Source organism: Rissa tridactyla, chromosome 3, assembly GCF_028500815.1.
Source record: "Rissa tridactyla isolate bRisTri1 chromosome 3, bRisTri1.patW.cur.20221130, whole genome shotgun sequence".
Lineage (NCBI taxonomy): Eukaryota > Metazoa > Chordata > Aves > Charadriiformes > Laridae > Rissa > Rissa tridactyla.
Window position 1 is genome coordinate 38,406,073 of NC_071468.1, and position 26,418 is coordinate 38,432,490.

A 26,418-nucleotide genomic window follows, 5' to 3' on the forward strand; every position below is an offset into this window, starting at 1 on the left:
CACATGGCGCTTTTTTTTTCCAACAACCCCATGACAGAACTATGACCCCTTGTTAACAGCTGTGAGCCTTATGTATCTAGCAGTGTTCTCCCCTAGCAGAAAACCCAGAGCGAGCGGTGCTGGCTCCCCGGAGGAGCAGGGGTGCTCTCCCACCAGCCGAGGCGGCAGGAGAGCCGTGCTGAAGGCAGGCCTGCTCCCTTGCCTGACAGGGGGCACCCACTCAAGACTTTCAACGTGGGGCTGCAAGGCCTGGCCCGGCCTCTTAGCCGTGGTGGGCACACAGGCTGCCTGCTCACAGCTGAAACAGCGAGGCGAGGAGAATGGGTTCCCCCGGGCAGCAGGGAAAGGCGGTGGCGAGTCGGACCTGCTGCGGGCAGCCACCGTGGGCCGCCGAGGGCGAGCCGCAGCAGCCAAGGACGGCCACCTGCACCCAACGCCATCGCTGTGCTGAGCAACGGACCCGCCTGGGCCTGCCCGCGCAGACGAGACGCGCCTCCGCCTCCTCTCTGCCGCCCTCCACAGACCCGGACCGCAGCTTAGCGCCTCGGCGGGATCCCACGACCCCGAGATCGGTGCTGGGTCGACCGTTACGGGCCCGTGCGGACGCGAGCGGAAGAAGCGCGCATGCGCTGCCCACCCCGTGCGGAGACGGAGCGCAAACGGGCTGGCGGCGCGGGGGCGCCGCGCATGCGCGGCCGTTACCGGCGGTAACGGAAGGGCGCCGTGCCCCGGCGGCGGCGATGGCGCGGCGCGTGGTGAGGGGGCTGCTGCTGCTGGAGGCGGCGGGGCTGCTCGGCGCCCTCCTGCTCTACCGTGCCATGGACCGCAGCCAAGGTGCGGCGCGGCGGGGGCGGCCTGGGGAGGGGGCGGCAACCAGCGCCGCAGTGACGGGCGGGAAGCGCCTCCGCGCCGGGGGCTGCCTCAGGTGCCCGCAGCCCCTCACGCCGCGTAGGCGGGCGCGTTAGGAAAAGCTGCCGCGTTAGGGTCAGTAGTTGGGGTTGTATTAGCGTAGGTGCATCTGGAGGACAGCTGCTAAAAGAAAAACCGCTATTTTAGTTTTGCGAAATCAAAACCGTGAGGAAGCGTTCGAAAGGCAGCACGTGACCGCCAGGAACAAAGCTGAATCTTGGGCGTTTCGGTAGTTACAGCGTCGGCTCAAACAGCGACTTAAAAAGGAGAGGCCGGTTGCAAACGAGGCGGGAATTGATCAATACCGCTTCAGGCGTCTGGTGGTCGTGGCCTTCCCTGGGTCTGGCGGGCTCTGTGGTTTGACAGAGCCGGCTGGCAAGTGGAGGCGGCAGCCAGCATCGTCTTAGAGGTGACGTGGCTTCGGTCCCCCTTAGGACTCAGTGCCTAGGTTAACACAAGAAACATGCCAAGCGCCAACCCAGTTGCTGCAAGGAGATGTGCTGTGGACAGCAGCGCCTTATTTTCCATTCAGGGTGCAGCGCTAGTTGGACAGGCCTGTGTCCCTCCAGGACAAGGCCGTGGGTCCTGCTACCCGCAGGGTCAGTGCAAGACAAAAGGCAGCCACTGCTGGGGCTGGGAGGGCACGAGCCCACCCATTTCAGCAGTTGTGCGGTCTACACAGCCAGTTCAAGCTGAATTTCACTTCCACTACATCAGTTTGCATCTGTTTTCCCAGATTCAGATGCAGGCAGGCTGTTACACTTAAGCTATCTTTCTCTTTGCATTTTTATTTAAAAAAATATATAACCAAAATGTGGAGAATGGATGTATTGGCTTGTCTTGGTAACTTAATGGTGGGCATTCATGGTTTCTCATTTCTGCCTTTTCAGTTCTAGGTCCTTGTTCTTCTGTGTAGTGCAGATTAGTTCCTGTAGTTCTGTAAGGTTCAGTGAGCTCATCTAACAGTTCAGTGCGCCCAGAATGAGGCTTTTGCCACTTTCTTTGTGCTAGTACTAGCATTGATAAGATCCTTCTGTGAGCTGCTGTAAATAATTAAAATAGCGTAAAGCTATCATTACACGATTTTTCTACTGGGTTGACAGAAGGATTTGGTGAACACCTAAAGCTGCATAAGGAAACAAGGAAATTTTCACTTGCCTGTCCATCTGAGAAGCATTCAGCATCCTGTGAATCTGTAGCTTGCTTTTGGTTATCACAATTGGGAGGAAGCTCAGAAAACACTGTGATGACAGGGCTGCACATATGAGTAACCTGAATACAGTCTGTGATACAATTTTTGAAAAAAAAGTAAATTCAGATCACATTATTTAATAGTGGCTGTAACTAAGGAGCTCAGACAAACTTAGGTAAAACTAATCGTTATAGAAAAATAGTACATTTAATTATTTGTCTTAAAATACGTTGGGTAAAGTAACTGATTTATCTTTCTTCTCAGACTTCAGACACACAATGCAGAAGAGGTTTCCATCAATTCTGGAAGGTAGGTTTGTCATTGTTGGCTTCAGAAGGATGGCTGAAGCTTCAGTTGCATCTTATGTATAAAACCGATTTTATTATTGCTTAAAACTTACCCCAGGAGACATTGCAGAAGTGTTTATTGTTAAGTATAAGTGCGGCTGGAGTGTCAGACTGTTGGATGGAGTCCTCAGGACTATACATCCAACAAAACTAGTCGCAAAGTAGCTCACCTTCAGACATGCCTAACTTAACAGCCGACGTGGATTTTCCTATTTTTCAGTGTATTACAAATCCAATGAGTGGTCTGGAATTCACGGCATAAGGGAGAATGACCAAATGACATGGTTAAGCAGCAAAAATTAAAGTAAGAAAGATCTATGATTAATTAAAAAAATATTTTAGAATAATTATTTTAAAAGTGTCCACATTAAAATGTCCAGTTCATCTTTTTGATTTCTTGCCTTTGTACTTGTTTTTCAGCCCTCTGTGCCTGAACTGTTTCTTCTTTTTGATGATGCTTTTCACATCCCTATTGTGAAGCCACTTGTCACGCTCTATTTCCCACTGGATCTGTTTGGCATCTGTAAGAGGAAAGGTGACAAATAAGGAGCCGATGGATACCTCTGACCGTGATGTGGAATACAGACGAATCATGTAAAAGTTAAAACTTGGCTACTGTATTTATAAATGTTAATAAAGTGCAAGCTGCCAGTTTGGTTTTGACACCAGAGAAGGTTTTGGTTTTTTCATTTCACAAAACATACCCTACCATCTCAGAATCTCAGGGTTTAAGACCGCTCTTGCCACTGCTTTTTATTTTACTAGTGCTAGACACGCTTGGGATAGGAGTACAGTGTTTGAGTGCTGTTAACATTTTTCAGGTGACACCAGCAAGACTCGTTAAAGCTCTACAAAGGACTGATTATTCAATCAGTAAATACACATTTAATTCATTAGAATTATTCTTGGGGAACTACTTTTGCATCACCGATACTGTAAGGAAATACTCTGGTAGGTAGATAAAGGTAGATAAAGCCATGCCTTATGTCTTCCCTTCACAAGAATCCAGGTCACTCTTTATCAGAGCAAAATTCACATGAACGCTTGACAAACAGCATGCTGCCTGTCCCTATTTACAGTGTGAACGGGCCATGTGAGAGCCTCTTCCATTTTCCTGAAGCCATATTAGCACTGGGGATCTCTTGTAACTGAAGAAAATGAAGTCATGTCTTACTAACGTTGAGCTACTGTCCCTGCTGTGGCATCTCTGACCATGTGTGTATTTTGGTTACAGGTACATCTTTTTAAGTACAGAATCTGAAGAGAAAGAAGCAAATGGCCTTACAACTATCTGCTTTTTGTAGCATGTACTTACTTGCATTATCTCTGTTGGCCATGGCATTCAGTCCGATATTGTCAAACTTTGACCCAGCATTTTCATCCAGCAGATAGCCAAACTTTAAAGAGAAAAATTTTAGTATTTTATTAGAAAGAAACAAGTAAAATGCTTGATCGCTTTTTGCTAAGCACTGATCAAACTTACCTCTTCTGCAGATGCCAGTATACCAGCATCATTCAGTTTTCTCTTCTTTCCTCGGTTGGATCCTTCAAACAAAAGGTGTTGTTTTTACAAGACAGAATTTTCAAGTTCACAAAGACACTAAACCAAAGTGTTACCATGTTTTAATTTTTTAAATTTATTTAACAAGAGCATCTAAAATAGCTGTATTAGAAACCTTTATTCTCCACCTCCCCCTCCCCCCCCCAAAAAAAAGGAAAAAAGTTTTCAACCAAGAACTAAATAGCACAAATCTGTGCATCACATGTTAGTAACAGATGCACAAACTGCCAGTACAATTCATTCCTTCCTTCAAAAGTTCCTCCCTTGATTCCCAGTCCTTCTTCAGTGTATTGCCACCCCCTCTGGAGGACAAGGGTAAGGCCAACTCCTCTTCATTTATGGTTTATTCAAATCTGAACCCAGATCCAAAAGTGTAGATAATCCACTGTACTAAAACCCTCTGATAATAAAGTATTCCAGATTCTGTATTTGTATTAAGCCTTCTCAAATGGAAATCATGTCAGTGTTTCCTTACCTTCAAGCGATCCCACAAAATTCATATCTTTCTTTATCTTCCCCTTTTTACTGGCAGACTTCAATTGCTTGTCATTGTTTGGGTCTAACAGGAAAAGAAAAAAGATACATCGATCCCTAATTCTCACACCATGTACATGTACTTAAAGCACAGCAGAGAATAAAATTTCTTTTTAGGCATATTTGTCATAAATGTCCAAGTCTTTACTTTAAAAAAGTTTAAAACGCAGTGCATGCAACCAAATCTGGGATTTCTTCAACCTAGGCCATTAAAAATGGGTCAGTGGTGTGCCATTCTTTATAATTTTTTTCCACAGCACCAAAAAAGAATGAAACGTGATACTAAGACACATAAAATATCAAGGCTAAAGGCAGGTGTTCTGTAAACCTTGAATGTCTGCTTGGTAAATTTGGTGAAATAATAACCTCATGAAAGATTAACAACATGTTAACAGCTGTATGAGGTAGTTTATCTCCTCTCCCCTCGATCACCTTTCTGTGACCTGAAGTTATTAGTTGAAATACTCCACTAATCTGTGCTTTTCCAGACACGTAAAAGTATATACTGTGTAAACTGTACTTTTCAGTTGAAAAGATAATAAAGCCGTTCAGTTGCAACAATCAGTTATTATTACAGTGGTAATAAAAATTTGGGTGCACAGGTGTATTAGAAGAGTAAGCTGTTACTTACGAGACAGCAATTTAAATAAGTTACCTCATCTAGCAAAATCACCATTAACTAGGACTAAAGAAATAAAAAATTACCAAGTACCAGAACTTTTTTCTTATTTTTCTCTTTGAGACGTTTTCATATTTCTGCCTACTGAAATAGGTAGTTATTTGTGTGTAATACACAAATACAGTTATTTATACATAGTTATTTGTGTATAAAGCTACTTTTTTTTTTTTTTACTGCCAATGTTTTTGGAATGAAATAAACATGTCTTGTTGGCAACTTTTTATGCCCAGGTGCCTAATTTGCACTTGCACCTAGGAGACTGTGCCAGGAAACGTTTCTCTTAAGACTTCATTGTCCAGAGAAAGACTTGTTGTCACTTCTTTACTTAAAAGCTAAAACTCCCACCTAGGTAACTAAATCTGCATTTATATATGTAATTACATATTAGACAACCTATTTTTAAAGCTTTTTCTTCTCGTTTTTTTGATAATAAATGGTACTTTACCTAAGCTGTTATCATCATCAGACACATCCATAAATACACCTCCTTCTTCATCCATATCCTCTCCAAAGTCTTCCTCCATACTTCCTAAGGAGACTTCCTCATCATCCAGATCACTGAATTCATCTTCGTCATCAGAATCCTCCCAGTCAGCATTGGATTCCTCGCTTCTTTGGCCTTTCTTACCACCTTTCGTTTGCTTCTTTATATTACTAAAAAAATACGTAACAAACTTAGTACTTCATCTGGTGAAATACTGTTTACATCCAGATAACTGTAGATAACATAGGTAGATAAATGTTATCTACACTATGTTAGAGAAGTTCAACATCATTGCAAAATACTGTAAATATCGGCTGAGACCTAAGAAACTCAGATATGTTTTCAACATCACCATATGGATCTGTATTATAAGAGTCAACCACTTTCAGAAGTTCTGGAGAGAATCATATTCCGAAATTAACAGAAATGTCAGCTTCAGTATTTTATGTCCTACGTGCGTTTTCTCCTTTTCAAAAAGTCTTTTATGTGAAACACACAAACTGCTGGTATCTCTAGCAACTCTACTAAATGAAGAAATAAGAATCCTTTTTTCCTTCAGAAAGGAAACGTGGTTCTTCATGTACTAGACGGTTACTTGTTTTTTTGTCTCCTCTTTACTGTTTTTTTTTTACTTACAGCAGTCTGGATCACAAAAATGTTCAGGTTTCACTGTAAGTTTAAGCTTTAGTTCTCCTTTCACCTCAAGAAAAAACTCTCTGCCAATTCGAAAGCTGTATTGCAGGTACTTTCAGTAAAAAAGAGGCTACTTAATGAAACTGCTGACTTCCTGGGAACTGAGCTCTGCGATTCTGGATTACACAAAGTTTATTTACTGCGTGAGGTCCAGTTACAACCAGTCCTTACAGCAGCAGTACCATTATGCCTCATTCTGCTTACTTTTGTACTTGGTAATTCTCAAACAGAAACCTGAGACAATGAAAAACAAGTAAGATTTTACCTTGCTTACTTAAGTCACTGCATTGTATAAATAAAATACTATGGGTCTCACGTGTCAGGCCAGCAGACTGTAAGCACCACGGGATCACAATGCTCCATTATGCGACATGAAGAAAAGCAGCATTACCCACCATTCAACTGCTACTGCCTTTTTTGCAAGGTGATATTCTTTCTGAAAAAGGTCTATCCAATTTTGCAGAGTAAAACTCTATATAGGTATGAAAACAAGAGATGAAAGAACCAATTTAAAATCTTACCCAGCAAAATCAAGGTCATCCTGGCTGACATCAATGGCATTATCAGCAGCTTCAAATGTATCTAGCGAGAAAAAAATCGTTTATTACTCCAAAACAAAATCAAATAAAGAAATATAAAGTCATTGCAAAATACATTATTTTTAGGTATCATTTCCTGAACAGTTTATATGATCTGCATCAGTAACAAAGGGCCCTGACACCAAAAGGTTCATACTCCTATAGAAAAATACCCCACAAAATAGTTACATAAAGTTAACTGGACTATTTCTGAAAAAATATTTTTCTTTGAAAAATAATGAAAGTTTTCTTTTATCCAGGATGTAATTTCTGGCCAGAACTACATGATGTGGGAAGCAGGCAGACAGAAATGGACACAATTACCCAGTGATTCAAACTTAGTGGGCAGGTGGGATATCACAAGTCTCAAACACTTGCTCCAAGTCAGACAAAATAAGGGGTTAATTAAGGTACCCCAAGCAAGTGTCCTGCCAGCTAATCTGTATGTTAAATTTCTGATTAGAAGTATTCACTGTAATTTTTGACAGAAAAGCAAGCAGACTAGAGGGTGAAAGTTCCTATCATCGGACTCACTTAGAAATTAATTGCTATATAAAATAGCAGGGAAAAACAAAATCTGAAAAGTTACAGCTGTTCTGTTTCAAAGAATAAAAGCTAACATTAGAAGATCCTTAATTTATGCTTCTGAATTTATGCAGCAAATTCTCAGAGATGTAACTTATTAGAGATACTAACAATAAAACAACAAACACAATTAGTAACAGATTCTTGTCGTTAACTAAGACAATACTAACTGTGTCACTAAGGAAGAATCCTACTGTGGGAGTTCAGAATTCTCAAAATATTGCACAAAACAGTTGTGGAGAGCTAGCTGGACTTTTTTTTTTTTTCCAAATAACATATACAATACACATATATGTAATGTGTATGTATATATAAGTAAAATATGAAATCATAAAACAATGGACATTTTATGGTACACTAACAAATTCAGATTCTGGAACAAATCATACACTACTTCCAAAGCAAACAAAGTACATGCTACAGGAAGAGCTAAGACTACTGCAGAAGCCTGCCAAGGACCTAACTGAACAAATAACCTCAGGAAAGATGTTAGGAACGATGACAGAAACTGCAAGGAAGATTGAAAAAGGCCAAGCAGTAAAGAAAGGATAGAAGCAAATGTTACGTGCTGTTGTAAAAAGTTATTTAACTCTCAGACTACATTACGAATAGGACAAAAAGGCATGAAGCCCCACTCATGAGCTTATGTTCAAAATTAGACCCCTTCCAACCATTTGAACAAGCTGAATGCTACTGGAGTAGTGAGAGCGAGACCTCTTACAAGATGGTCATTCAGTTGGCTTATGTGAGGGACAGTATGAACTGCTGGCTGTAGTAGCACAGAATGGGAATTGGAAAGCCAGTTTCCTTCCACTTCCATATTCCTTCGTTTCTTTTATACAACATAAACTGTAAAAAGGATAAATTAATAATTTGCAAAAGCAGGAAATACTAGGATAGTTACTGCAAGGAAAAATACAACCTTACCCAACGCTCTTTCAAATTCATCATCATCTACATCTTCCACACTTTCTTCATCATCCTGACGCTTTTGTTTCTCTCTCCTCTTATCGAACTTTGAATAGAATCTGAAAAAATGTATTGCTCTCAGACACAAAATTACAGGTGATGATCTTTATGACAAGTTTTTTTTTTTTTAAAAAAAAAAAACAACCTGCAGATTGTTTCACATGTATGTTGCCAGTTGAAAATTGTACATAATGGTTTCAAACACATCTCAAATCAGCGATTTATATTTTCTTTGTTTCTTCAAAGAGTAAGCCACTACTGTCAGATTTAAAACAAAGAAATTTCACAGCCAAAGGTGCCAGAAATTATTTTGAACATAGTGAATTTATAAATAGGCACAAGAAAAACGCAAACATCTGCGTTATACTGACAAGGAAGAAAGGATCAAGTTCAACTTGAATCTAATTGGGGGAAAAAACACATAAAAGAGATTCACTCATTAATTTCTGTTAAGTTTTCCTGTAGCCCTCTTCTTGCGTGTGCTTAGTTTTACCTTCTGCCAGTCATTCTAAACAACTTTCTCTCCATTTCATATTAAAGAACCACCAAACACAGAAAGCAAATATGATCATATACAAGAGCAAAAGAGTACAGCACCTGGTATGGAAGACTTTAAATGTGTAATCTCAGTTTCAGTCACCCTTAATGTAACCATACTGTTCACTTTTCAGAGGCATGTTTTTACGCTGCTTTTCTTTAATCTCAAAATTAATACCACTAGATTAGTTATTTATTAATCAATATTACATTCTTCAATATTACAATATCAAATAACTAAAATTAGTAAATTCCATTAACCTGATAGTTCAAAAAATTTTAAAAGCCCCTACAACAATGAATATATTAAACAAAAAAAACCAAAATGAATTAAACAAAGTAAATGAAGTGAATTCAAACATGGATTTCCTAAGACGACACTCACAGGTAACCAGTATTTTGATCTAATAAGAACAAATCTTTACCAAATGGACATCACTTCAATTTTAGTAATATAGCTGCATTTTTATATCATAATCTGAAAGGAATGCCAACTACACGGAAAGAACTATGAATAATAAAACCAGAAATACACAGAAAACTAGTTCCTCTGAAATTTTTTGCATTGCTCCATTCTAGTGAGATTTGATGCTAATAACATAAGCAAGGTATATTCCAGATTTCTTTTAAATACCTCTTATGCATAAGAATTACAACCCACAAGACATTCATCACTACCCACTGTTTAAGGCTTCTTTATTACAACGTCAGCTTACTTGATTGTAGACTACAAGCACTGATTGCCTTTGTTGATAAGTGATATTCTTTCCTAAGTACTTTTGACAAATGTTGAAATTACTCAACAAATGTTGAAATGTTCTAAGGAAAATACTATCATCACAAGTCACTCAAATTAATCAAATTTTGCAAACACTTGGAATACCAGAGAATACTTATGAGATGTAATGGGGTTTGATGGCATTGCATTAGAAAACAACACTTAAGATGAATATTCACAAGTATTTTATTACCTGTGAAAAAACACTTCATCCACTGGGATTTTGCTTTCATCTTTGGCACGGAATTCCTTACTGTTGACTGCAAATATAAAAAAAGAACTGATTTTACCTCAAGTTAAAGTGGTTGCTATTCTTTTAAAAGGTTAAACAACATGCACAGACAGAAGTACGCAGATACCCAGTACCATCCGTTGAATAAAGCGGAGCTCATCTCAAAACCTCTTCAAAGTAACCATTCGCACTGTATATACTGAAGCTGATAGATGTGAGCAGACCCCATGGAAAAACTCAAGAGGCAAAGCCCTAACAAGGTTTTAATTTATGTATCAGCAAGGGAGGTTTTGCAAGCACCTAAAGCAGGAATGCATTTTTAAAAAAGGAGGGGGAGGCGAAGTAGGAAATGAGATAAACACTCTGTCATGCACTGAAACACTGGAACCACTTCTGCCCAGCACTCCTGGCAGTAGAAAAGCTCGTCAGCAGCTGCAAGGCAGGACCACACACCAGCTCAGCATGTCAAAGAAGGGATTGAGCCTCACCCTGCCTCCATTTTTGAGGAACTGAGGCAAAATATGACACTGCAACAGCAGATCAACTAGGGGATTGATCAAGTTCCCTGTGGAGAAGCTTTTTACCCTCATACATTCCCCTTCCCTCCTCCACGTCAGAAGTAAACCAAAGGAGAAAGAGCTACTGATTATCTCAGTGGGCACAGATTATAATATTTCTTAAGCGACAAGGTCCAAGTTTCTGAAGCCAGATCAGCATGCTCCCAGAAGGACTCTTCAAATGAATAGTAGAAGGTACCAGAAGATTAGCAATCTCAGTTCTGTAAGCCCCAGCAGAGACCAGCTATATGCATTAAGTGCATATTTTTGTATCCATATTAATATATCCCTATTTTTGTATCAAATGTTTCATTTGTAGAACACTTAAATTCCTCAAATTCAGTTCTAAATGCTTAGTCTGCTCCTTCAACTCAGAATAAACTAAAGAATGTGATAAACAAACTGTACCTTCAAATGCATTCTAGGTAAAAATTCCTACTTGAAGCTTTGATAGCCATAACACCACACATCAGTAAAGGTATCTCAGCTAATCTGCATACCTAAAACCTCTGTGCAACACAACAGAGGAAGCACATCCCTGGGAATGTTACAGAGATTGTACCACAAAGGATGGCACCTATTCTGTCCTTAAACAATGTGTTTTACTGATGGTTTACCCTGAATTTTTAACTGCTTTGTCTCACCACCAAGTCCTGCCCTTAACTGCAGGAAACAGTGGGATTAGACAAAAGGCGGCCTCTTTCTAGTAGCAGGAAGATTCTTGGCAAAACAACAGTGCCAAAGATACCTTGCTCTAATCCTAACAATAGCTGCAGCTGTGGCATTGTATGGAGTAATCCATATCATTTACTCAAAGAGCTTAATGTGATCTAAATAATTACATAAATTCATTTTCTGAGATTTTAAGCAACTTTTCAATCAAAATAAGCAGAATAAAAGTGATTATATGATAAATTGGAACAAATAAAAACATTAACTACACAATACTAGTATATTAACTACTGCTAGATCACCATATGTTTTAAAGATTTTTATATAATTTTAGATATTTTTAAGAACTTTAAAAAATATTGTTTGTAAAACCAGGATGCCAGACAGACATAAGAATAGCATGTTTGTGAGCAGAAAATTTAGTTAATATTTCATAAATTCATGTCCCTCTGAGGTTAGTACCCTACCAGATTGCTCTCCTAACTAGAAACTTCATTAGCTGACATAAATTCTAAGGCCTTTTCCCCGCCACCCCTCCAAGCAGTCACATTGCCAGCTACAAGCAAAGTTGTAATAATGTTCTAAACTTTTTATACAAGATTGCAAATCTACTATTCACCCAGCGGCTGTATTTCCTTTTACAGGGATGCAGGAAAAAGGTAACTTAGCATAAGAGAAGGTATAGGAAGCATACACAGGTCATAGCAAAAGCAGCACAGGAAACAAGGCATGCAGCTTTCAATAGCTCTGCCCTTTGCTGTTTTACATTTCTTAATGGGATGGCTAAGCAGAAGGCATGATCTTCATCATGCATTGCCTAGGAAAAAGGAATTACTACAACAGAGGGGGGAAAAGCAGAGAGAAAAGAAAGGTCTGAAAAAAAATTTGGCGTGTAACCAAGTGCTACAGCAGAAGACAAAGTGTTTTCCTACTCAAGAGGCTAACAGTTGAGGTAGCTGACTTTCTCTATGTCATTTGTTCTTAAAACGGTTCAATGGATCCAAAGTTTCAGCTGTAGAGATGCCATGCACCCTTACAAAAAGATTAGACCTGATCCTGAACATCAAGCACCACCATTGAACTCCCAATAGACAGAACTTTCTTTTATTGCTAACAGAAATAGCACAGACAGTGCAGGTGACACATGTCTGCAACAAACAGCCAAGAATTATTTACCCGTCATATTCTTAACTGAAAAAGAGCTGGCTTACCTGCAAGATTCTGCAGATCTTTCATAAACTGCTTCTTCTTCGGCTGCATTACCACACTGCTGGTGTTTTCTGTAGCAGAACATAAATCAGAAACAAATTACTTTATTACCATTGATACAAAACTGAGAAGTGGCTGACACACCAGTGGGTCGTGCTGCCATCCAGACTGGAGAAATGGGCTAACAAGAACCTCATGCTGTTCAACAAGAGGAAATGCAAAGTCCTGCACCTGGGGAGGAACAACCCCACGCACCAGTATATGCCTGGGGCTGCCCAGCTGGAGAGCACCTTTACAGAAAAGGCCCTGGGTGTCCTGGTGGACAGACACCAAGTTGACCATGAGCCAAGCAATGTGCCCCTGCAGCAAAAAAAGGCTGACAGTATCCTTGTCCTGCATTGGGTAGAGTATTGCCAGCAGGTGGAGTGAGATGATCCTTCCCCTCTACTCAGCACCTGAGACCACACCTGGAGTGCTTTGTCCAGGTCTGGGCTCTCCAGTACAAGGCAGACGTGGCATACTGGAGAGAGTCCAGCAAAGGGCCCCTAAGATGATGAAGGGACTGGAGCATCTCTCCTGTGAGGAAAGGTTGAGAGGCCTGTGATTGTTCAGACTGGAGGAGGCTCAGAGGGATCTCATCAATTTATATGAATACCTGAAGGGAGAGTGTAAAGACGACAGAGCCAGGCACTTTTCAGTGGTGCCCATGACAGGGCAAGAGGTGATGGGCACAAACTGAAACACAGGAGGCTCTGTCTGAACATCAGGAAACTCTCTTTCATTGTGAGGGCGACTGTGAGCTGGCACAGGTTGTCCAGAGATGCTGTGGAGTCTCCCTTCTTGGAGACATTCAAAAGCCATCTGGACAGCCTGGACAGCCTGGTCTAGGTGTCCCTGCTTGAGAAGATGACCTCCAGCGGTCCCTTCCAAACTCAACCATTCTGCAGTCTTTATATTCCCCTATCACTATGCTTATTCCTGCTAGGTTAGCAATTTCTGCACTGCGGATGTGAGAGGCAGCAGTACGTGATTGTCAGCTGGTTCTGAGTTGCAGACATCTCTCTTGCAGCCCTAAAGACTGATCCCACTCCACCATTGCACCACATGCATGCCAAATACTCGACAAGCAGAAAGGGTTACTTGGTAATCTGAGAGAAAAAGAGTTCATTCACCATCAATAATCCAGATCATGTGCCAATATGTACAAGAAGTTCGTACCTTTGCCTTTATGGAGTTTGGGATTTCTGTACACAAACCGATCCAAGAATCTCATTAATGTGAAATCCTGCAAAGGGTCACCGGAGTACTGAATGTGATTTCCCTGAAGTAAAAAAGCGAAAAATCATTAAGGTCTTCATTTTAGAAAGACAGCAACTAAACACAGAGGACTCAGACGGTCCAAGAATATTATTAAACCACACTTTAAAAAAAATAAAGACTTGGGGATACTTCATCACATAAGCCTGACCAGCTAATACACTCCTGTGTAAGTTCTCCTTTTTTTTGGAATTCCAGTATTTTCTTAACTAAAACCACCTCCTTCACTTTGTTTCAGTGATGAACTGTCTTGCAATGTATGGTGCTAATAGCAGTTAATACCCAGTACTATTTGGATACCATTTATTCAAATGAAAATAAATATTTTAAATATGTATTTGTATAGGTTTGAGTATTTTTGGCATGATACCACAACAATATTAAGAAATAATTTGTTCCAACAGCAGGATTCCCCACATAAAAAACCCACTTTAAATAAAAAGATAGACCAAAACTCGAAAAAAGCTTTAAGAATCATGTAATACCCACATTTTTACCAAGTTAATTACTTCCGTGAGCAGCTCCTTTAGATAAAACACTTTAATTCCATGAAAAGCTCTGCATTTGAGTGTACGTTATAGTACTGCAGAGCTTCTAGTTACCTGCAGAGCGCAAGGAAGCTTTATAAAGTATTTTTTCAAATGGCAAAAGACAATTAACATAAAAATCAACCTTCAAAGCTACAGACTAGTAAAAGCACTTACTTCTAGAATTGTTTTTGCGAAGAGGGCCACAGACGGATGAAAATGTTCAGAAAGCTGAAAAAACATCAATCATTTATTTCTACTTTAAAAATAAATGCAATCATTATTCACGTGGACATCTCAGACTCCTGACAATACCACTATGTCATAAATCCACTCTATAACTCACCGAATAACGTGCAGACACGTGTAGTAGTGTGAGGCTGATGTGTTCTGCCCTTGAATAACTGAAGAACTTCACGTTCTCATCTTTTGTTTGCGTTAACTAAATACATCCTCACTTAAAATTTTATTTAATCCAACATTAAAAAGCTTTATTGATACAAAGCTAAGACCCAAAAGCCAAAAAATACTGTTATTTTTCAAACCTCCACTTAAAAATTCCTATTCCCTACTCTGGAATATCAGCATTGTATGTAACGTATACAAGTTGAACAGTGTGTCATTTAACCTTTCTGTTACATTACCCAGGTAGCTACTCCAAGAATAACCAAGTTAATTTTCTTCTCTCAATACAAGGGCCACACTAAGAAACCACCGTAATAGGCAACGTAAGAATGCCTTACCTTCTTCAGTTCCCAAAGGCTTGTACTTTCAGCACCGCAGTATAAAGGACTTCTGTGCATAGGATCATATGAAGCTCCACGCTTCCTGCCTGAGGGGTGGAGGAGAGGAAAACAACTTAAATTTCCTCAGGCAACTTTATGAGAGTATTATTTTCATTTCACCATGATAATAATGCTGCGCATCATTCTTAGCTGGACAGGCCACAGATTCATTCAGTAGCAAGTAAGGGTTACTGTCAGCTGCCCTTCCCCAGTGTATGATCAGGTGCACAGGTGAGTTCCTAAGTGCTTCCAAGGAAGCTTCTGAAAAGTCCTGCTCTGTCCCAAAAGGTCCTCAAGAAAGAATGAAGCTAGAAGCAGGTTCAAAGCTAAACGAATTGTTCTACCAAGCTTCACAAGCAGATCGGCAGTTACATGCCCTAACCTCAGCTACATCACTCTGAAGGTGTCTGAACTTGGAAGCAAAAAAAACCAAGCCTGTTTATTGCTTAGGCACAAACACAATAAGCTGCACAAAGTGAAATACACTAGCAGACTCGTGCAGTCTCTTCATCACTGCTGAGCTAACAGAGAAAGAAAAATTATTCCAACTGATTGCTTTGAACCGAACTTCAATTTGAAAAACTAAAATAATGTTTTAATCACTTGATTTCAAAACAAGTCTTGATCAACACGCCACTGTTACAGAATGTCAAAAGTTTAATGAATATTTTCTTGCTAATTTACCTGCCAAATTCAGATGATGCACCCACGAGGCTGTTGAATTTGAGTTGTTTGTTTTAGCAGAATTTTCCGCTGTGCTCCTCTCTTCACCTTCTACTTCTTTGTCTGCATCCACAAATTTTTCCTCAGCCTCTTCAGCCTCTTCTTGATCCTTAAAACATTCTTCATCATCCGACTCCTAAACAACAAAAAATATTAGCAAACAGCTTTTCCTTTATGGTTTTATTCTGATTTATTAGAAAAATGCACATACAGTTCTTAAAAAGGTACTTAGAAAAATATAAACAACTGATGGCCAATGTTCACGCAGTACAGATTTTTGGCCTTAATACAGGACCGAAAATTGAACTTTACAGCTAATATCACACAAGTGTAATAGTCCCTCCCCATCTGAAGAAAGAAACAAACAAAATCCAGTCCTGCCTAGCAATACTTCAGAGCCCGCAGACAGAAGAAACAAAGGGGCCGTGTTTTGACAAAGCTTTTGGGTGAAGAATGTTTACCTGCTTACTTACACAGCATTTAGCAAAATAATCCCCTCTCCATGAATGAAGTTCACAGGACCCGCTAGAATGCTTAAATCACCCTCATCCATGCAGACTTTTAATGTAGTTATAATTGTTCAAGTGTTTTCTCTCATAACACAACATATTAGCAAACCCTCAGGTTGCTAATAAACAGGTTAGGGAACCTTATGCTTGTGATACTAGCTCACATAGAAAAACAATGAGGTAAAGAAATAATCTTGTACCACATGATCCTGTAACTGGACCCTTAATTCTGGTTTTACTTTCAGAAGCTCAGACAGAAGGTAGAGGGTTCCACAAATGAAGGGTGGCATTTGTCCACAAGTGACTTGAAGTAACCTCTTCACAAAGGCCTTCACACGCCGTAACACTACATCTGCCTTCAGAGATTTATAGACAAGATTAAGAAACATGGATGGCTTTGAGCAGGTTGCTAAAGCAGGATCTAGAAGCTTCCTGTAGGACACACGGGAGAAAATATTGCTGATCATTATAATGCATATAGGAGAATAACTGCTATTAACAACAATCATCTTCATTTTTCAGAGTGCCATCTAAAAAGACCAGTGACAGTTTGTTCCCCACTACTCAAAACCATTACAATCAACCCTGAACTGTCAATAGCTGTGTAATATTTCTAGATATATGTGAGACACTGAAGATAAAAAAAAAAAACTTCTATCAGTAAGATAACATAAGAAAATATGAAGAAATTGAGTTCAACTGGAAACAGTTTCAAAATTTGAGCTATTCAAGGTAAGAAGCTAATCTGATTTATTCAGATGTTCAAAAAAATAGAAAGAAAATGGTTAGCAATTAGCTTGCCCCACAATCAGACCAGACATATATGTTGGGAAGTTCATTTTCTATTCCACCTTTTTTCCAGACTGCCAGGCACAGAAAGGCCTGTAAACACACTGCACGTTCTGGAAGAACTTGAGTTCCCTATTCAAAAATCAGCAACTTCCCTTTGGTCTACTAAACAGAAGCCTGTAAGAATGCCACAAAGACTCTAAACAATCATCTGGGATAAAAAAACCCCAAACCAGATACTTTTATAACACAAGGCTTTCCAACTATACAAATTAAATCTTCTAAAGAATTTATTAACATAGTATTTCCCCATCCCCCATACGAAAAAAAGGAAAACAGGATTTTAGGCTATTTCGTGACTAAACCACTGTACCTGTAAAAGTGATTTCAGAAGTAGTTATCTATCAGTTTTAAATAGTATCTGGAATTAAAACGTGCCACCAGAAAACAGTGCCAACGATAAAAGGCACATGTTGTGTTCTCAGGACCTACCTCTACCATTTGTTTTATCCCCACATTAAGTCTAAGAAATCACACGCTTATTCTTCCAGCTCATACAAAACATCAGAAATGTTTAGCCAATGAGACGCAAAACTCACAATATCTTAAAAGCAAAATAAGCGTTTCTACAACTTTAAATTAATGGTGACTCCCTCATAAAATAAGATGTATATAAAAAAAATGCAAAGCTGTCACTTACTTGTATAGTGACGCGTAGTACCTATCCGACACAGTCTGCTGAGAGTCCATCACTTGAAACAGTAACATCAGAGCCTGGACACTGGTACTGAAGTTCACAAGATGCAGAACTTTAAACAAGGTGTCCATTTGTTCTTTCACTTTCTCATCACCAGTCTCAGCGTAAGGGTAAGCTCTGTTTACCCCACAAAGAAGAGCACTGAGCATTTTGGATTCAACGTCTTTTTTCTTAATGCAGTTCCGAAAAAAGGAAAAGTACAAAGTTATCAGCTTGTTAGCCAATGCACTTTCTTCATGACTGAGCACTATCTGATTTAGAAAGCAAATGGCGTAATATTGAGTTTTCACATTAATGTTTGTCCGGTACAAAAGCCTCTCCACCTCACTGCACACTACTCCCTTCATATTTGGATGCTTGTGAAGTAACGTCTCTAAAAGATAAGAGGCTTTGGTGGCGATTTTGTTCTGAGGGTCTCCCAGTTTGTTTACCAGCTGAACAAGCAGAACTTTCTCCTGCTCAGGCTTGTTACAGAGAAGCTCGTGGGAAACTGCCAGCGCTCGGGATTTCGTTGCTGTCAGAGAATCATGACCCAGTGTTTCTAATGCTTGCACAAACTCTGCCACCTGCAGTTTCAGATGATGCTCAAAGTACCACAGTATCAATCGTCTGTCTCTGGAATCCCTATTGCCACTCGACATCTTCTCTATGTTGTTAAATGGTCGCTGCGAGAAAGACCATAATTTCCGGTTGTCTGGTAAGAGATCTGAAATGAGAAGCTCCTTGAAAGTATCCAAAGCCATGTGGCTCTGATGCCTGCTGCCCTTTTTCTTTATGAGGTTTACCAAGTTCTCAACAAACTGGAGACTGTGGACGGCACTGTCCTGAATGAGAAGGGTCATCGCTGCCATTCTGTCAGCCAAGGTACCCGACGAGACAACGGTTTTCATCCATGCTGAAGAGGCCCCCTTCTGATAATCTGTCTTATTCTTATACAAGTCTGTCTCATGTTGGTACAGCTTTTGGGCCAAGGCCTTATACTTGGACAGAAGCGTCTGATTTTGTGGCTCCGAAGAGAATTCACTGGTGTATTCTAGATCATACCATTTGCCCCCCGGTTTGATCAGTATCACTTGCCTACCATGAAACTCAAAATCTTCTTCCAGCCTCTCTTTCTTTGCTGAAAGGTGTTGGTCCTGATCACTGCCAGCTTGCTTCTTCTTACTGTCTTTCACACCGCTTGCCTTTTCCTTGACTGCCTTTTCCTTGACTGCCTTTTCCTTGAGTTTTTTTTCTTTTTTCCCTTCTAGCGAAGGAGGATTAGTTTCTTTCTTGTTTTTTTCTTTCTTTTGAGGCTCCTCTTTCTCCTTGCTGCCGCCGCCACCGCCCTCCTCCTCCTCTCCCTCCACCACAAGGCAACTTTTCGCATACTTGCCGATCCCCAGGGAGCTGACGAAGGCCTCCAGTTCCCCTGCCTTCAGGTCGTCGATGATGTCCTTCTTGCCGCCATCCACCATCTCCTCGGCCTCGTCCACGGCACACAGCATCAGGTAGTCTTGCTGTGGGCGGCAGCGTACGGCCGTTACAGGCGGACCCCGGCGCCGGGACGCGCGCTCCCAACGGCCCCCCGCACCCCGCGCCCCACACGGGGCGGCCCGGGGAGAAATCGGCCGCCACGTGCTCCCGCTCCCTCCTGCCCCCCCCTCCCCCTTACCTTGGTGCCGCCGAGGCGCAGCACCTCGTCCAGCGTGAAGCCTTCGGCATCTCCATCTTCTCCTTCTTCTTCATCCTCCTCCTCATCGCCACCCGCCTCCTTCGGGTTCCTCACGCCGAAATCCCACAGCGCCGCCATCACTGCTCGCCGGAAGCTGCTGCGCGCACGCGCTTCCGGGGTCGGCGGGACGGCAGGTCCTGCAAGGGGGGTGGAGGGCACGCGCGGGGCCTCGCCGGAAGGGTCAGTGTACGAAAACCGAGGGCTTACCTCAGAAAAATCTCACCGGCATTTCTCTTGTCCTCAGCGGCGTTCAGGTGGCCGTTCTTACTCGGGCGGCGGGAGGTAGCGCGGCCACCAAGCGGCCAGGACCCGCGTGAGAGGAGGAGGGGCGGGACACGGACGCCGGCGCCGCTGCCATGGTCCCGCTGCCCGCGCGCCGCGCGCTCCTCGCGGCCGCCCTGGGCCCCGCCGGCCGCCTCCCCCGTCACCATGGTAACCGCCGCCTTCACACACACACACCCCTACACACACACACCCTCCCACCGCGGGCGGCCCCGCTGACCCCGGCCCCATCTCTCCTCTCCCCACAGCTCCGGCGGCGGCGGCGCGACCCTTCTCGGGCGCGGGGGGCCAGGAGGAGGCCGAGGGTGCCAGCCGGGCCACCGCCATGCTGCGGCACCTGCTGCTCAAGCTGCGGGCCACCGGGCCGGTGACGGTGGCCGAGTACATGCGGGAGGCGCTCACCAACCCCGGACAGGTGCGGGCGGGGCGGGGCCGGGGGTTCCGGGCCGTGGCGGGCGGTGGGTCGGGGGTGTTGTGCCCGAGCGCCCGGGGCCCGCGGTGCCGCAGCCGGGCGGAGGGCAGCCCCGCCGCGCCGCTGAGCGGGCCCCGGCTCCTCTCTCCCCTCTCGCCCCCGCAGGGTTACTACACGCGGCGCGGCGGCATCGGCGAAAGCGGGGATTTCGTCACTTCACCTGAAATAAGTCAGGTGTTCGGCGAGGTAACGCATAGTTCCGTATGTCTTCAGTAACGGGGGGGTCGGCTGTGATTTCCGAGCTGGTGTTCGGGTGTGTCACCAATGGCAAAATACTTGTATAGCAATGATGAGCAGTAGACACGAAGCCTCAAGTTATTTCCTAAAGGAAAAATTGGTTTTGGAGGATGAAGAGGTGTTGGGTTTTTTTTTTGGAAGACTGGGGAGTCCTTAGTCCTTCCATGTGTTATAGTCTGTGCTTACTAAGCACTGTCTGTGCTTAGTAACACTTATTTTCGTATAGAACTTGTTTATCAATTTAAAAAAAAGAAAAGTTATGGTAGTTCCCCAGTATGAAAACTCTACTCCAAAATAATTTTCAGACTTTGCTCTGGTTCACTGTGGCTCGTGTATCATTTCCAGTGGTGAAGACCGGCTGAAGGCTGTTCTCATGACACTTCGGTAAATGCATTGTCGTGAAGAACAGCTGTTCGGAGGCAGTCGGGTGGTGACCTGTGTTTGAGTCTTAAGTAAAAGTTCTTGCGCCAGCCAGAAAAGAGTCCCGTCCATTTACTGATGGAGAGCTGCTTCTGCTGGGCTGACAACAAACAATTGTGATTTTAATCGATAAAGAGGGCAAAGTTACGAATCAGAATGATATTTTTTTTTTTAACTTTAAAATCCTGAGAGAGAATATTGCGTACCTTAATTATTATCAGGCAAAAGGCAGGTATCACTTCTCACAAGTTTTCAAATTACTACCGTAACTCTTCCTTTGTATTGTTTCTCACTGTCAGTTAATAGGAATATGGTATATTAGTGAATGGATAGCCATGGGCAAACCTAAAGCGTTCCAGCTGGTGGAACTGGGCCCAGGGAGGGGCACTCTTACCGATGATATATTACGGGTAGGTGAAAACTAATATTAATATTTTCTATTTCTGGCTTTATTCTGTGGCTACACCCAAATCTGAAGGAATGAAGTTTTGCTGTCTGGGTTTAGCCTTCCCTAGTAACCAAATAATTTCAGGCAGGAGATTTCGCAGCTTAGAGTCTAATTAGAACATATGCAAGTTTCTGCTTTTCATGGAAGAGACCAGGTCTCTCAGTTGAAAGCAGAACACAGCCTGGTGTGTGCACACTGTGCAGACACGCATGTAATCTTTCAAACACCACTTGATAGAAGGGGAGGGTGGGAATATTCCATTACAAATTATTTCTGTATAGGAAAGCATTATCCAAACTAAAACCCATTTAGGAGGGTGCTGCTGTGTGTAACTGGGAGGGAGGCCTCGGTGCAAGCAATAGGAGGAATGGGAGGAGGACAATAACACAGGAGTGAAGTAGTGTCGATTCCTTTGGGGATTTCAGAGGCTTATTTCTTTTGAGTTAGCCCTTTCTGTTCTATCATGCTTGCGTGGCTGTCTGTTATTTAAAATATACTGATTCAAAAACAACTAGCTAATGGGATTTAGTACCTCAGAAGAACTTTTATTCTACTTACATATGTTAATGAAAAAGAACTCTAATAACCATAGTGAAATGTAGGATATCGAGCAGGTTTTGTTTATGGTGTCTGGGAAAACTGAACTATTTTTCTCCTAATGCTAAACCCACTGCAAGTATCAGAGGAGCTACTCGCTTTCAGACTGTTACTATTCTAAATTAGCATTTCATGTTGCTGTCCTTACAACTATATTATGTGTGCTGTACTTTGCTAACTTTATCTGAAGTGTAGCAGCTTTTATTAAAATTTATCAAGAAATTCCCATTTCCTTCTGGAGGAGCAAAATGCAGTCTTTCGCTGAGACTTAGTTTCTTAAACGAAAGCCAACTAATCTTATCTTGAATATAAGTAATGAGAGTAACGGTTAGTTCTTAAACCTTTAATGTATACAGCATGTGACTGTGCCTAATAGAATTCATCTGCCTTTATAGGTCTTCAAGCAGCTTGCGTCTTTACTAAGTAAATGTGATGTCTCTATTCATCTGGTAGAGGTGAGTCCCAAACTCAGTGAGATCCAAGCGCTGATGCTGACAGGGGGGAAGGTGCAGTCAAACCCCGAGGACAAGTCTGCTTACATGAAAGGCGTTAGCAAGACTGGAATTCCCATTTCCTGGTACAGAGACATTCAGGATGTGCCGCCAGGTAAGGAGCTTGAATGTCTTGTTACAGGGATGGCATCCTTCCTCCATTTGCAGCTTTTGATAACAGAGGACATCTCTGCTAGCTTTCATAACGCATAGAAAAGTTGTTAATATACATATTTGTCGTTACCTCTTATGAGTCTGAGGCAGGACCCTGACTCATTTTTGTAACTGCTGCCTATTCTCACTACCTTCATTTTGGGATAGCTACCTAATTTCATATATTTTGACTCTTTCTTTTCATGGGAAACCATTTACTGGCTTTCTCTGAATATCCTTTCATGAGATAGCCATCTAAAATTCATGGACTGGAAGCTAGAGCTAGCTGTAGAAATGCTGTCTTTGATGTATGTAAGCTGGAAGTAATGATAATTATTTCACAGCCACATTAACTAGCTTAATTAATTAAAATTCATAAAAACATTTTAATTTTCAACTGGCAGCTGCTACAAAAGCATTAAATTATTAATGCTTTTTTTTTTTACCTTCCCGCAGGTTACAGCTTTTACCTAGCACATGAGTTTTTTGATGCCCTGCCAATACATAAGTTTCAGGTATAGCAAGAAGATTATTGTAATTGCGACCGTCTCCTTAAATATCTTTTCTCTTTCAGGATGAATAGAATTAGGGTGCCAAATTAGACACATGCATTGTCTATGGTGATAAAATATTTCTAACTGAACTTGGACACATAAGGCTTAATTTAACTGATAACTGTAAGATTAGTAATTATTCTTGAATGGAAAAACTTGTAGAAAGCTAAATATTTCTTTTTGCTTAGATAAGTCTCAAGTTTGTTTCTTATGTTACACTAATAGATTTTTAATTTCAACATTATTTTACGTACCACTACTAACAAAGACGGTGCTCTGAAGGGCTTTCGTTTGAATGGTAATGAGAATAGCAAAATAAAAGCTAGTCAGGATTCAGAAGAAACTTTCAATTTGATAATTTATGAAAATCACTGGTAGAATAAGTTTATTTTATTTTGATAGGTTAAACGTTGCACTGCCAATAGAAGAGGCAGCATTTTTCTCAACAGCATCGTTCATTCCTTTCAAGTATAATTAAACTTGGATTTGTTTGCTCTGCAGACTGGCCTCTGCCACAGACTTTTTTGAAGGCAGTTATTGGAATTAAATAGGAGTGAATAGTTGTTGTTAATAGCATATAATGTTCTTAAAACTTCTGTGAAAACGCTTGATGCATCAGTTCAATTCAACATGCAAGATACTGTGTCTACCCACTACAGCGTAAAATGAATACTCTGGGTTCACTCAACAGAAAACAGAGAAAGGCTGGCGTGAAGTGTTGGTTGATATAGATCCAGATGTTCCTGACCAGCTGCGGTTTGTCCTGTCACCATCCAGTACCCCTGCGACAGAAAACTTTGTTCAGGTACTTTACTGACTCTTTCAAGTACACTTACTGCTTCTTTGTTACTTCGACAGCAGGAGGGCTCTCAGTTTATAAATGAGTAAATACAGCATACCATTTCCATTCTGCAAAACTTTGTTTGCTGTGAAAATATAGCACAAAAATAAACACGTACATCAAACCTTGTAAAATCAGAGCTTAAACAGACAAAATGCTTGGGAGCACAAACTGAGGCAGCAAGTGAGAGGGAGAGCTCTGCATTGCATGTGTCACATCACCATCTTGACAGTGGCCCTGCCTAAGCCAGGCTCTCGCCCTGCTGTCTGTGTACTCAGTGCAGCTGGGTACTTCTGCGCTATACTGACCTTTCAAGGGAAAGTGGCCAAGACTTTTGTTTTCTTAAAGTTTGCTGGAATCTTAAAGCTACGAAATGAAGTAGCTGAGATTAAACACAATTACAAAGTTTCACAAGAAAGGCTGTTTTAAGGGTGTGCACAGCTGAAGAGCTATTCTCATTCTTTCAGTACCACAGTAATGCAGTTTCACCTGATGCAAGTATTCTTAATTGTTACAAAAAAGTTCATTTCAGTTGACTACAGGTTATAGATCCAGTGCTCAGAAAACACAGGTTGAAAATGATGGGTAGCAAAAAACTAGCTCAAGCTCCAGGTAGCCAGGCATACACCCCTGGACCTCTGCGCCCCAGTGAAGCGACAACAATCCCTAGACATCAAGTGTGAAGAACTCTTGCCCTGTACTTGTTTGCTAATACAGGTGTTTTGATCTTTGAACTCTGGGCTAGCCTGAAGAAACACGGGATCATGTGGAAGTGTGTCCTGAGGCTGGTGTCATCATTCAGAGGCTTGCCTGTCGCATAGAAAAGGATGGTGGGGCTGCACTGGTTGCTGATTATGGTCATGATGGAACCAAAACTGACACTTTCCGGGTAAGTCATTTACCCTGAAATAATAAGCCAAAATACTGTTATCTTTTATTTTTCGCTTGGATCATTAAGTTATTGTAAGAGAAAGGTCTCAGGTGGACACAACTGCAGCATAATGCAGTTTTTGCTACCATAAAACTGAGTAACTGAGTTCTTATTTAATCAGTATCCGTAAGGGTTCCTGTCACACAGAAAGGATTTATTTCAAATTTTTCAAGTATAATTTGCTATTCTCACCACTCACACACACAATTTAGTCTTTTCTAGCTTCAGCAATTTAATATTTCAGGGTTTCCGTAATCACAAACTTCATGATGTACTGAAAGCTCCGGGAACAGCAGACCTGACAGCAGATGTTGATTTCGGCTATCTTCGAAAGATGGCACAGGGAAGAACAGCCACATTAGGCCCCATAAAACAGCGGGAGTTTTTAAAAAACATGGGCATTGACCTCCGATTGCAGGTATGATAGTACTTACAGGTACATAAATGTGCCTAATCCATCAGCAATACTCTTAAGCAGCAAGAGAGCTTTTATAAAAGTCTGATTTTTAAAAGAAAGCTGTTCAAAGCAACATATAGGTGTGAGATCAACAAGTTGCTTCTCCTAGACATAAGTTACTCTGGATCCCTCACAGTAAACTGATCGTATTACATTTAGGAGTATTTAATGCAAAACTTTGCTACATACATCAGTATATGAGCTCCACCAGGGATCTCACCAGTTCTGCTGAACATTGTGGCAGTTACCTTAGTGTAAGTGAAGAGGATGCAACAAGAGATTGCAGGTATGAGGGAATGTATAGGAAAGCAGGAAGGGCTATAACTTACTACAGGTTTTGGTTTTAGGTGCTCTTGCAGAATTCACGTGACACAGCGACACATGAGCAGTTACTTCACAGCTATGATATGCTGATGAACCCCAAGAAGATGGGGGACCGTTTTAACTTTTTTGCCCTGCTGCCTCACCACAGACTTGCAGATCCTGACAAGAAACATAAGCCAGAATCAAAGTCTCCCTTACCGCCTGTTGCTGGATTTGGTGAACTCTTACTGAAGTAATTTCAAATACCGTAGCAAAATGTTTAATAGTAGTAGTTTTCAATAGCAACTTATTAAAAAAGAAAATCAAAGTAAAAACAAGAGTCCTGCGTTTTATGGTTGCACGTGCTGAATGTTTTGCGATAATGTAATCCGCATATAACTACAGATGTGGTAAGGTAAGAAAGCACATGAAATTTCACATGAAAGCACATGAAATTTCACATTACTTCTCCAGGCAATTTTCTCCCACTAATCTACACTTCAAAGCATAGCCACAGTTTGGTAGGCAGTGCTCGTTCAGTGTAAGCCTACTGCAACACACCAAACCTACTGAGTGACCTACTCAAAGCAGTACG

At 41.6% G+C, this 26,418-nt stretch overlaps 3 protein-coding genes across 4 annotated transcripts; 2 read left to right on the forward strand and 1 right to left on the reverse strand.

Moving 5' to 3' along the window:
* Positions 1 to 320: 320 nt before the first annotated feature.
* Positions 321 to 3,121, forward strand: CEBPZOS (CEBPZ opposite strand). Its single transcript, XM_054194778.1, has 4 exons — positions 321 to 834; positions 2,366 to 2,410; positions 2,669 to 2,752; positions 2,869 to 3,121. Exons 1-3 carry the CDS (start codon positions 321 to 323, stop codon positions 2,749 to 2,751), a joined length of 642 nt encoding a protein of 213 aa, XP_054050753.1. The 3' UTR covers position 2,752; positions 2,869 to 3,121.
* CEBPZ (CCAAT enhancer binding protein zeta) lies at positions 2,290 to 19,908 on the reverse strand. Its single transcript, XM_054197445.1, has 16 exons — positions 19,578 to 19,908; positions 17,867 to 19,422; positions 16,578 to 16,809; positions 15,830 to 16,004; positions 15,104 to 15,192; positions 14,538 to 14,591; positions 13,735 to 13,837; positions 12,519 to 12,587; positions 10,040 to 10,106; positions 8,490 to 8,590; positions 6,921 to 6,981; positions 5,668 to 5,876; positions 4,485 to 4,568; positions 3,932 to 3,993; positions 3,764 to 3,845; positions 2,290 to 2,969 (listed from the first exon to the last, which is right to left on the reverse strand). The coding sequence occupies exons 1-16, from the start codon at positions 19,713 to 19,715 to the stop codon at positions 2,830 to 2,832; spliced, it is 3,222 nt and encodes a 1,073-aa protein (XP_054053420.1). The 5' UTR covers positions 19,716 to 19,908; the 3' UTR covers positions 2,290 to 2,829.
* Positions 19,909 to 19,977: 69 nt separating this feature from the next.
* Positions 19,978 to 26,161, forward strand: NDUFAF7 (NADH:ubiquinone oxidoreductase complex assembly factor 7). Of its 2 annotated transcripts, XM_054197447.1 has the most exons (10): positions 19,978 to 20,069; positions 20,168 to 20,334; positions 20,497 to 20,577; positions 21,348 to 21,458; positions 22,489 to 22,699; positions 23,194 to 23,252; positions 23,983 to 24,096; positions 24,878 to 25,021; positions 25,308 to 25,481; positions 25,868 to 26,161. In XM_054197447.1, exons 1-10 carry the CDS (start codon positions 19,994 to 19,996, stop codon positions 26,078 to 26,080), a joined length of 1,350 nt encoding a protein of 449 aa, XP_054053422.1. In that variant the 5' UTR covers positions 19,978 to 19,993; the 3' UTR covers positions 26,081 to 26,161. The 2 variants fall into 2 exon arrangements, with proteins under 2 accessions (XP_054053422.1, XP_054053423.1); XM_054197448.1 differs by lacking the exon at positions 25,308 to 25,481.
* The last annotated feature ends 257 nt before the right edge of the window (positions 26,162 to 26,418 follow it).